The sequence below is a fragment of the Pogoniulus pusillus genome, chromosome 27, assembly GCF_015220805.1.
Source record: "Pogoniulus pusillus isolate bPogPus1 chromosome 27, bPogPus1.pri, whole genome shotgun sequence".
Taxonomy (NCBI): Eukaryota; Metazoa; Chordata; class Aves; order Piciformes; family Lybiidae; genus Pogoniulus; species Pogoniulus pusillus.
The window spans coordinates 17298710-17310218 of record NC_087290.1 but is presented as its reverse complement, the minus strand read 5'-3'; the positions used below and the strand labels follow the sequence as shown (position 1 = coordinate 17310218).

The 11509-nt window shown below is 52.7% G+C and overlaps 1 protein-coding gene across 1 annotated transcript; it reads left to right on the top strand.

The window, feature by feature from the left end:
* The first annotated feature begins 3743 nt into the window (after nucleotides 1-3743).
* Nucleotides 3744-11204, top strand: IL26 (interleukin 26). Its single transcript, XM_064166501.1, has 5 exons — nucleotides 3744-3914; nucleotides 4964-5020; nucleotides 7269-7400; nucleotides 10967-11032; nucleotides 11118-11204. Exons 1-5 carry the CDS (start codon nucleotides 3744-3746, stop codon nucleotides 11202-11204), a joined length of 513 nt encoding a protein of 170 aa, XP_064022571.1.
* Nucleotides 11205-11509: the final 305 nt, after the last annotated feature.

Below are 11509 nucleotides of genomic sequence, written 5' to 3'. Positions count from 1 at the left end.
GCATAGCTTTTGTAGCTAGGGATGAGGCAGGCACAAGGCTGGCATCCAATCCCAGGTATCCAACGATCTGAGCCTTCTTGGCACTGTGCTGATTTCAGTAGTTTAGGGTTTTTTTTCCCTAACCAGAGCAATGTATGTGGACTAGATTTCAGGAGGAGCTGCTAGAACCATCTTCTCCTGCTCTTCTGTTCCTCTCCTGCCCTTTATGACTGATGGGTGTCTATGTTTTGAGCTTTCAAGGGGAATTTAAGTACCCATGCCTGAAAAATAAGCTCATGAGGAATGGTTTAGCAATTGCACAAAGTCTACAGCAGCTCCAATGGTTCCTGTTATAGAAAGAGAAGGTGACAAGCAATCCTGGTGGGGATTCTGAGCTTACCTAAATGCTTGTGTTCATGAAGAGTTATGCTCTGAAAACCTCAGGATCAATTTTGAACCCAAAGGGCTGCTCAACTCCAACCTTCTCTTTACAAAGGAGGCACTTGGAAACCTCAGTTCTATGTCTCCCAGTCACTGTTACTCATCACATCACATCTCTGAGCACAAACACTGCACTTCTTCAGGTAGATCTAGTTTTTTGGAAGACCAAAGTCAATTAACTACAGTACCTCAACATGAGGAGGAACTTCTTGGCTGTAAGGGTGATAGAATCCTGGAATAGGCTCCCCAGAGAGGTTGTGGAGTCTCCTTCTCTGGAGGTATTCAAAGCCCTCCTGGCTGTGGTCCTGTGTGATCTGCTCTAGGTGATGCTGCTCTGGCATGGAGGGGTTGGGCTGGATGAGCTTTGAAGGTCCCTTCCAGCCCCTAACATGCTGTGATCCTGAAAACAGGATAAGGGAACAAAAGAAATAGTAGAGCAGAGTCTTAAGAGTTGGCACAACATTAGCAGCAGCTAAGCACATGTGAGTAACACTGGTAGGAAGTACACAACTAACTAAGTTCTGGTTATAGTACCAGGAGAGCAAACAGAAAATTTGGAAGGTGAAAAGACTCATGATTAAGAAGTAGAAGTCTTTAGCTGTTTAGAGAGCAGAAACTCGATTCAGCTGCAAAACTACCAGCAGAATCATAGAATCATCAGGGGCTGGAAGAGACCTCAAAAGATCACCTGGTCCAGTCCCCCTGCCAGAGCAGGAGCACCTAGAACAGTTTGCACAGGAACACATCCAGGCAGCTCTGGAATATCTCCAGAGAGGGAGACTGCACAACCCCCCTGGGCAGCCTGTGCCAGGCTTCTGTCACCCTCACAGGGGAAAAATTCTTCCTCAGGTTCACATGGAACCTCCTACGCCTCAACTCCCACCCACTGCCCCTTGGCCTGGCACTGGGCATCACCCAGCAGAGCCTGGCTCCAGCCTCTTGCCACTCACCTTTACAGCTTTATAACCATTCCCGAGGTCCCCCTCAGGCTCCTCCTCTCCCAGCAGCACAGCCCCAGCTCCCTCAGGCTCTCCTCCTAAGGATGCTGTTAGTTTCTCTTATTCCTTTTCTCTCATTTATTTTCTTCCTCTCTCATTCTCATGGCCACGAGCATCACACATTTTGTGTTAATATCCAAGACAACTTGGCATGTGTTAGACATATTTTGTTACTCCTCAAGCATTCATTGATCCTTTTCTGTCTGGAGAAAGCAAATTTCCTTTGGGGCAGGCTCCTTTAATTTCTGTGGTTCCCAGCCCAGGTCTGGAAGTCAGCATCTTTGCTGGTATTGCCCTCAGACTCTCTCTGCAAGTATCAGTTTCACTGCTTCCAAAGGCTCTGTAGGTCCTTTCAGTCTTCACACAATCACAGAAACACCCAGGCTGGAAAAGGAAAAGCCCCTTAGGATCACCAAGTCCAACCCACAACCCTGCTCAACAAGATCCACCTTAAACCATATCCCTAAGCACCACATCCAAGCCATCCTGAAACACATCCAGGGGTGGGACCTTCACCACCTCCCTGGGAAGCTCATTCCAGTTGTTGCTAAAGGAACTGGAACCCTGAATTGGTTTCTTTCTGTGCTTCTTATAACTCTAAAATGCTTCATATAACTTTAATATACTTCATATAACTTTAATAGACTTCATATAACTTTAATAGACTTCATAGAACTTTAATAGACTTCATAGAACTTTAATACACTTCCTATGTCTTTCATATACTCCATAGAACTTTAATAGACTTCATATAAATTTAATGCATTTCATATAACTTTTACATTCTTCATAGAACTTTAATATCTTTCTTATCATTTTGATAGGCTTCATATCACTTTAATTACACAGTTTCTTTGGTATTCCATGGAATTGATGCTAGAATTGTGGCTGAGTGCCCAAAGGCCACTAAAGTCCAGGCTGTAAAGCACTACACAAGAACCCAAAAGACCTTCCTGTGTTCTGAACAAGTAACAGAAACTTAGAGAATGTTAACTGCTCTCTGAATAGTAATTAAGTCAACATATCAAAAAGTCCAACCACTATTACAGGATCAGATGCTGGGTGCATTAAGAAAAGGGTGGTCAGCAGATAAAGGGAGGTTCTCCTTCCCCTCTGCCCTGGTGAGACCTCACCTGGAATATTGCATCCAGTTCTGGGCTCTCCAGTTCAAGAGGGACAGGGATCTGCTGGAGAGAGTCCAATGCAGGGCTGCAAGGATGCTGAAGGGTCTGCAGCACTGCCTGATGAGGAGAGGCTGAGAGTCCTGGGGCTGCTTAGTCTGCAGAGGAGAGGGTGAGAGGGGATCTGAGCAATGGATAGGAATAGCTGAGGGTCAAGATAGAGGGGACAGCCTCTGCTCACTTGTGCCCTGGGATAGGACAAGAGGTAATGGATATAAACTGCAGCCCAGGAAGTTCCAGCTCAACATGAGGAAGAACTTCCTGAGTGTAAGGGTGCCAGAGCCCTGGCACAGGCTATGATTCTATCAATGCTTTTACTTTCACCATATCCATGGAGGTTATGCTTGGAGCTTGCACATTATTTCCCAGTGCCTCATGAGGCAGCTTGAGAGTCAAGAATGCTCTGACCCTTGAAGAGATCCCTCACTGGAGGCCTTCTTTTCATGCTAAACAGCCTGCTGCTTCTTCCAGAGACTAATCACAGACATCAGAACAGGCACCAAACACATTTGCTACTGTCTGCTGTACCTCCAAAGCAAAACCCTCCTCGAAGAGCAGGCAGTGACACCAACTTTCTTACAGGTACCTGATTTTCTCCTGCTTCCTGGGGTAAACCAGCAAAGATTTTTTTTTCCTCTCTGGGCCATTACCTCTTAGAAAAAGTTTCATGGAAAAAACAACCCCAAAACCAGTCCCACATTTGCTATGCTTTATTACAAACCCCATACAAACCATCTCAAACTACCTTTTTCCTCACTTGACCACTGCTTAAGTGAAAGAAGACTTCTCATACGAGAGGGAAGTTCTTCTTTCCTGGAAACCTTGAGCCTGCTGCCAGTAAATATGGAGATATCACTTAGAAAAAAAAACAAACAACACACACACCTCCCCAAAAAACGTCACAGATGACTGTGGTCAAATTTATTGAAAGTGGAGCAAGAGGTATAAAAAAAGGCAGAGCAACAATTGCTGATCGACTGAGCCCACGAGGGACAGGTTATCTCCGCGAGCATCTCGGCGCAGAAGCCGCTCTGAGGGTTAACAGAATTAGGTTAAACCTCTGCCTTCTAACCAGTCTTGCTGCATCAGATATGCTACTGTGGCTGTAAAGGCAGGGAGATTTGGGGGGCGTGGGGGGGTGAAGATGAAAGCACATTCTGCTGTCAGGGCTGGGCACTTTTTAGTCCTGCTCTGTCTTGTGGCGGCGGAAGGCAAAAAGTCGCCTGCAGGGAAGCAGAGCTGCCGAAGAGGACTCCTCTCCCAAGTGACTGAGAACCTGTACCTCAAGGCAGCCAGTTTGAAATCAGCTGTTCCTGTAAGTTGCTCCCACCAGTTGCCAAAGGTTGTTTTAGTTACAGGATGCTCCTTGGCCAGCATCATCACTGAGCACCTGAAAGCTTTGATCTCTGCGGAGTTGAGGTCAAAGGGAAGGCCACTGCTCCTTCTGGGGAGAGAAGGGAAAAGATCTACAGAGAGGTGAAATGACCTATGGAGAGGTGGGGTGGTCTACAGAGAGGTGGGATGATCTACAGAGAGCTGGGATGATCTACAGGGAGGTGGGATGGTCTACAGGGTGGTGGGATGCTATACAGAGAGCTGGGATGATCTACAGGAAGGTGTGATGATCTACAGAGAGGTGGGATGATTTACAGGGAGGTGGGATGCTATACAGAGAGCTGGGATGATCTACAGGGAGGTGGGATGGTCTACAGGGTGGTGGGATGCTATACAGAGAGCTGGGATGATCTACAGGAAGGTGTGATGATCTACAGAGAGGTGGGATGATTTACAGGGAGGTGGGATGCTATACAGAGAGCTGGGATGATCTACAGGGAGGTGGGATGGTCTACAGGGTGGTGGGATGCTATACAGAGAGCTGGGATGATCTACAGGAAGGTGTGATGATCTACAGAGAGGTGGGATGATTTACAGGGAGGTGGGATGATCTACAGAGAGGTGGGATGATTTACAGGGAGGTGGGATGCTATACAGAGAGCTGGGATGATCTACAGGAAGGTGTGATGATCTACAGAGAGGTGGGATGATTGACAGGGAGGTGGGATGATCTAAAGAGAGGTGGGATGATTTACAGGGAGGTGGGATGATTTACAGGGAGGTGGGATGATTTACAGGGAGGTGGGATGATTTACAGGGAGGTGGGATGAATTTTCCAAGGAGTTTGCTTTGGGAGAAATGTGTAGTTGGGCTGGGATTGGAGCATGGATTTGCTGAGTCCACAACCCACATCTGTAGAGGATTATAATGATGGTGATTTTACAGTTAAGTTTTCTACAAATCAGGCTTAAAACTCTGCCTCCATTCCTCTGCCTGTGTTAATTAATAGCAGCTCATTGTATTTTACAGAAGGACCTCATCAAGAACACAAGGCTGCTTAAAAAGACAACGAAGATGCTGTTTATGGTAAGATTTATACCACTGATTTTCCATTTTCTTTGTCTTTTCCTTTGGTCAGTATACAGAAGGAAGTGTGCTCAACTGCAATGAGGAGGGCTCTGCAGAGGGACCTTGCCAGGCTGGGTAGATGGGGACAGTCCAATGCCAGGAGGTTTAACAAGTCCAAGTGCCAGGTTCTGCACAACAACCCCATGCAGTGCTACAGGCTGGAGACAGTGTGGATGAGAGCAGCCAGGCAGAGAGGGACCTGGGAGTGCTGGTAGAGAGGAGCTGAAGATGAGGCAGCAGTGTGCCCAGGTGGCCAAGAAGGCCAATAGCAACCTGCTCTGTATCAGGAGCAGTGTGGGCAGCAGGACCAGGGAAGTCCTGCCCCTGGACTCAGGACTGATTAGGACACACCTTGAGTGCTGTGTCCAGTTCTGGGCTCCTCAATTTAAGAAAGATGTTGAGGTGCTGGAACATGTCCAGAGAAAGGCAGCAAGCCTGGGGAGGGGCCTGGAGCACAGCCCTGTGAGGAGAGGCTGAGGGAGCTGGGGGTGTGCAGCCTGCAGAAGAGGAGGCTCAGGGCAGAGCTCATTGCTGTCTGCAGCTGGCTGCAGGGAGGCTGTAGCCAGGTGGGGTTGGGCTCTTCTGCCAGGCAGCCAGCAACAGAACAAGGGGACACAGCCTCAAGCTGCACCAGAGGAGGTTCAGGCTGGATGTTAGGAAGAAGTTGTTGGCAGAGAGAGTGATTGGCATTGGAATGGGCTGCCCAGGGAGGTGGTGGAGGCACCGTCCCTGGAGGTGTTCAAGAAAACTTGAGATCTTCCAGCCCAACCCCCCTGTCGCAGCAGGACCACAGAATCCAGTGCAGGTCACACAGGAACACATCCAGACAGGGCTGCAAAGTCTCCAGAGAAGGAGACTCCACAATCTCTCTGGGCAGACTATTCCAGTGCTCTGTCACCCTTATAGTCAAGAAGTTCCTCCTCATGTTGAGGTGGAACCTCCTGTGCAGGAGTTTATTATACCCATTGCCCCTTGTCCTTCTGCTGAGGGATGCTGCAGAGCAGCTGGGATACCCAATTAGCTGCTCTGGGTTTTGACCTCTGCAGATGCATTGGATGAAAGATATCAAAGTTCCTCAGTGCAATTCAGCACGGGATTGAGACACCAAACCTGGGGTACCTATTTGTAAGTGATCAGAAGGGTGTGAGTACCAGGGAGGTGGTGGAGTAGCCGTCCCTGGAGGTGTTCAAGCAAAGCCTGGATGGGGCTAGACAAATTTGACTGTGATGCTACTGCAGAGCTTTCATATGGTTCAGGAAACCAAAGACTGGATGAGGCACCTAGTGCCATGGTCTGGTTGACTGGACAGGGCTGGGTGCTAGGTTGGACTGGCTGAGCTTGGAGGTCTCTTCTAGCCTGTTTGATTCAGTGATTCTACGATTCCACTGTCCTTTGAGCTCCCCTGGATCTTACTGATTACCCTGCTCTGGCAGAGGGATTGGACTAGATAATCTTTCAAGGTCCCTTCCAGCCCCTAACCTTCTGTGATTCTGTGATCTTGGGAGTGAAGGCTTCTTTACTTGCCTGTGGCTCCTACATATGGCTACCTGTGTTTAGCTGGCTAAATCTCCACCTGCATCACCCTCTCGGTGGGAATGTCACGCTTGGTACTTGGTTTCCTTGCCTCAAAACAGACACATGGCCATTTCAAATACTTTTGGATATCCAAGACATCCCACAGGCCGTGCAGGTGTGGCACAGGGTGTCCAGGTCTCTTCTGGGGATGGATGGGATACCCTACAGCATTTCAGATAGCATGGGACACAGAGGAATCTAACAGTGAGACCCAAGGTGGCTCTTCCAATGTGGTCAGGACAGTCTGACTTAACTCCTCACCGTGTCTTCCATTGACTCTTGGTGTGTTGAATACATTTGTGCTGTCCCTTCTGTTCATGGCTGGTCTTACCAACACTCCTTTGACTCCAGCACAGCATCCTCTTGCTTTGCCTTCGGAAACATGGCAGAGCTCAGTTTTCAAAGGCCAAGGAAAGTTTTACAGCTGCACTTGAAAAGTGAGAGGCAGACAAGCCTGTTTAAAAAGGAAGGAAGGAATCTAATGGGATAGTAAAATTCACTGAAGTGTTTTGTTGTGCTTTTCTTACTGGCTGCAGGCTTTCAAGATATGCATGTTTCAAAGGGGGTGTTTCAGGGCAGAGCTGACTTGCAGGGTTTTCATGTGGCAACTCTTCACCTGCTTTGTTTCCAGACAAACTGCAGTGTTCGGGATCAGCTCCTCTCCTTCTACGTGAGGAACGTTTTCAGTCACCTTGGAGGAAGAAGTGACAAGTTGTATGTCATCAGTGCCTTCCAGGTCCTGCAAGCAAACATGAATGCTTGTGTGAGTATGCTTGTGAGAGCCAGGCTGACTCTGTAGAGCTGAAAGCCTAGGGAAGGACGTCTGATCTCAGTCCAAGAGACTGAGAGGGTGATTCAGAGCCCTGGTGTGCCCTCAATCACAGGAGGGAGGAGAGAGAAGGGAGAGAAGAGAGACTGGACAGTCTACTCTTTATTTAGGCAGAAACAGGAAAGGGGAATCACAGGCTCACAGGATGTCAGGGGTTGGAAGGGACCCAAAGAGATCAAGTCCAACCCCCTTGCCACAGCAGCGCCATACAATCCAGCTCAGGTCACACAGAAACACATCCAGACAGGCCTGGAAAAGCTGCAGAGAAGGAGACTCCACAACCTCTCTGGGCAGCCTGTGCCAGGCTCTGAGACCCTTACAGTCAAGAAGTTCCCCTTATGCTGAGCTGGAACCTCCTGTGCTGCAGCTTCTATCCATTGCTCCTTGTCCTATCCCAGGCAGCAGTGAGCAGAGCCTGTCCCCCCTCCTGACTCCCAGCCCTCAGAGAGTTATAAACATTTATTTGATCCCCTCTCAGTCTTCTCTTCTCCAGAATGAGCAGCCCCAGGTCCCTCAGCCTCTCCTCATCAGGCACTGCTCCAGTCCCCTCATCATCCTCCTAGCCCTCCACTGGACTCTCTCCAGCAGATCTCTGTCCCTCTCCAACTGGGGAGCCCCAAACTGAAGACATTACGCAATCTGAGGTCTCACCAGGGCATAGTAGAGGGGGAAGAGAACCTCCCTCAATCTGCTGGCCACACTCTTCTAATGTCCCCCAGGATCCCATTGGCCTTGCCCACAGGGGCACATTGCTGGCCCATGCAGGACTTGCTCTCCACCGGCACTCCCAGGTCCCTCTCTGCAGGGCTGCTCTCCAGCAGATCAGCTCCCAGCCTGGACTGGTGCAGGTTATTACTCCTCCCCAGGTCACAGAGCACCCTGCTTTGTAAAGGCTTCCCTTCTGCAGCTGGGGCAGTTTAACATCACTCATTTCCTCCCAAAGGGAGCTTGCAGGGCGTAGGCAAGGTGGTGGAGATAGCATGGAGACAAGGCTTGTTCAGTCCCATCCCACTGGCCTCTGCCCACCCAGCCAGCCTGTCGAGGTCCCTCTGCAGGGCTCCCCTAGCCTCCAACAGACCCACAGCTGCTCCGAGCTTGGTGTCACCTGCAAACTTACTGACTCTGAGCACGAATGGAGAACCTCGGCTGCTCCTCCTGCCGAACGGACTGACCTTGTTGGCAGCCTGGAAAACATCCAGGTTTTTCCCCTGGAAGAATGATTCTCTCTCTTGGAAAGTCCGGGAAGCTGGGGAGAAAGTAAGCCGTGCTGCTCTGGCCGCTGGTGGCTGGCAGCTCCCGGCCCGGGTTGGGCGGGCAGCGCTGGTGGCTGGCAGCTCCTGGCCCCGGCTGTGTGGGCAGTGCTGGTGGCTGGCAGTCCCTTGTCCCGGCTGTGTGGGCAGTGCTGGTAGCTGGCAGTCCCTTGTCCCGGCTGTGTGGGCAGCGCTGGTGGCTGGCAGTCCCTTGTCCCGGCTGTGTGGGCAGTGCTGGTAGCTGGCAGTCCCTTGTCCCGGCTGTGTGGGCAGTGCTGGTGGCTGGCAGTCCCTTGTCCCGGCTGTGTGGGCAGCGCTGGTGGCTGGCAGTCCCTTGTCCCGGCTGTGTGGGCAGCGCTGGTGGCTGGCAGTCCCTTGTCCCGGCTGTGTGGGCAGCGCTGGTGGCTGGCAGTCCCTTGTCCCGGCTGTGTGGGCAGTGCTGGTGGCTGGCAACTCCTGGCCCCGGCTGTGTGGGCAGTGCTGGTGGCTGGCAACTCCTGGCCCCGGCTGTGTGGGCAGTGCTGGTGGCTGGCAACTCCTGGCCCCGGCTGTGCGGGCAGCGCTGGTGGCTGGCAACTCCTGGCCCTGGCTGTGTGGGCAGCGCTGGTGGCTGGCAGTCCCTTGTCCCGGCTGTGTGGGCAGCGCTGGTGGCTGGCAGTCCCTTGTCCCGGCTGTGTGGGCAGTGCTGGTGGCTGGCAACTCCTGGCCCCGGCTGTGTGGGCAGTGCTGGTGGCTGGCAACTCCTGGCCCCGGCTGTGTGGGCAGCGCTGGTGGCTGGCAACTCCTGGCCCTGGCTGTGTGGGCAGCGCTGGTGGCTGGCAACTCCTGGCCCCGGCTGTGCGGGCAGCGCTGGTGGCTGGCAACTCCTGGCCCTGGCTGTGTGGGCAGCGCTGGTGGCTGGCAGCTCCTGGCCCCGGCTGTGTGGGCAGCGCTGGTGGCTGGCAGCTCCTGGCCCCGGCTGTGCGGGCAGCGCTGGTGGCTGGCAGCTCCTGGCCCCGGCTGTGCGGGCAGCGCTGGTGGCTGGCAGCTCCTGGCCCCGGCTGTGTGGGCAGCCCTGGTGGCTGGCAGCTCCTGGACCCGGCTGTGTGGGCACCACTGGTGGCTGGCAGCTCCTGGCCCCGGCTGTGTGGACAGCCCTGGTGGCTGGCAGCTCCTGGACCCGGCTGTGTGGGCACCACTGGTGGCTGGCAGTCCCTTGTTCCGATTGGTCGAGCATCGCTGCTGCCTGGCGCTCTCCTGTCCCGGCTGTGCGGGCAGCGCTGGTGGCTGGCACTCCTCTCTCCTGGCTTTGTGGGCAGCGCTGGTGGCTGGCACTCCTCTCTCCTGGCTGTGTGGGCAGCGCTGGTGGCTGGCACTCCTCTCTCCTGGCTGTGCGGGCAGCGCTGGTGCCCGGCAGGTTCCGGCCCTGGCTGTGCGGGCAGCGCTGGTGCCCGGCAGGTTCCGGCCCTGGCTGTGCTGGCAGCGCTGGTCCCCGTCCGGCAGCGGAGCTCTGCTCGCCCTGAGCACTGCGCCGCCTGCTGGCCGTGCCCCGGCAGCGCCGGCTGGAGGCTCCCCGCGGTGCTCCCGCTGCTGGCAGCCCTGGGGGACTCCAGCAGCAAGCCGGCGCCGGTGCTTCGGGTGCTGTAGAATGAACCGCTGGACTCTTTCCTTCCTTTAACCAGCTTTCAGCTCTCCTCTTGCAACAATGACGCAACCTTGTCTCTCTGAGAGCACTCATGAGGGTAGAGGCACAGCAGAACTTCCAAGTAAGACATCGCTGACTGATCGGGTGGGATGCCAGGGAGCTGGGTAGGTTCTTGCTGGCAGCACTCCTAATGGTCTCGAAGCTTAGATGGACAAATGGTTCCTGCCCACACGTGTGTCGCTCTAGTGAGGCCACATCTGGAGTACTGTCGGATATAGCATGAGGTGTCCTTGTCCACGGAAGGGGAGGTTGGAACTGGCTGATCCTTCTGGTTCCTTCCAACCCTGACTGATTCTGTGCCTATCACTGAGGTAAACAGAAAGTATTTAATGAGAAGACTTAGTGATACTCCTCTTACATCTTTTTCTTTGCCTGGCATGCCAGGGAGTGCCCAGGTAAACCCACACACCTGCAGCAGCAGGGGAGGCTGAAAGCATGCTGAGTTGACACTTCTGACTAGCAGTCCTGCGGTGCCACACTGCGGGTTGGATTCTTCCCCACCACTATGCCTTTGTGTTAGCATCTTTGCTGCAACAAGCACTTTTGGTTTCTTCTCATCCCTTCAGCATCCATGTGCTCCATCAACAAGGCTATCTGCTGCAGTCAGAAGGTTAAAGAAAACAGTTCTTAAGGTAAGAGCAGGAGATGCTGGCTCCCAGCTGCACTGTTCAAGGTCTGTGGGTGGTTTCTTTCCTAATGCTTATATCTTCTCTACAGCTTGGAGAGAGAGGAATCTACAAGGCCATCCACGAGCTGGACATTCTTCTGCCCTGGATACAGGCCTACATACAAGCTATTGTATGAAGAATCACAGGCTCACAGGATGTCAGAGGTTGGAAGGGACCCAAAGAGATCATCAAGTCCAATCCCCCTGCAAGAGCAGGGCCATACAATCCAGCTCAGGGCACACAGGAACACATTCAGACAGGCCTTGAAAGGCTCCAGAGAAGGAGACTCCACAACCTCTCTGGGCAGCCTGTGCCAGGGCTCTGTCACCTTTACAGTAAAGAAGTTCCTTCTTGTGTTGAAGTGGAACCTCCTGTGCTGCAGCTTCCATCCATTGCTCCTTGTCCTATCCCAGGGAGCAGTGAGCAGAGCCTGTCCCCCTG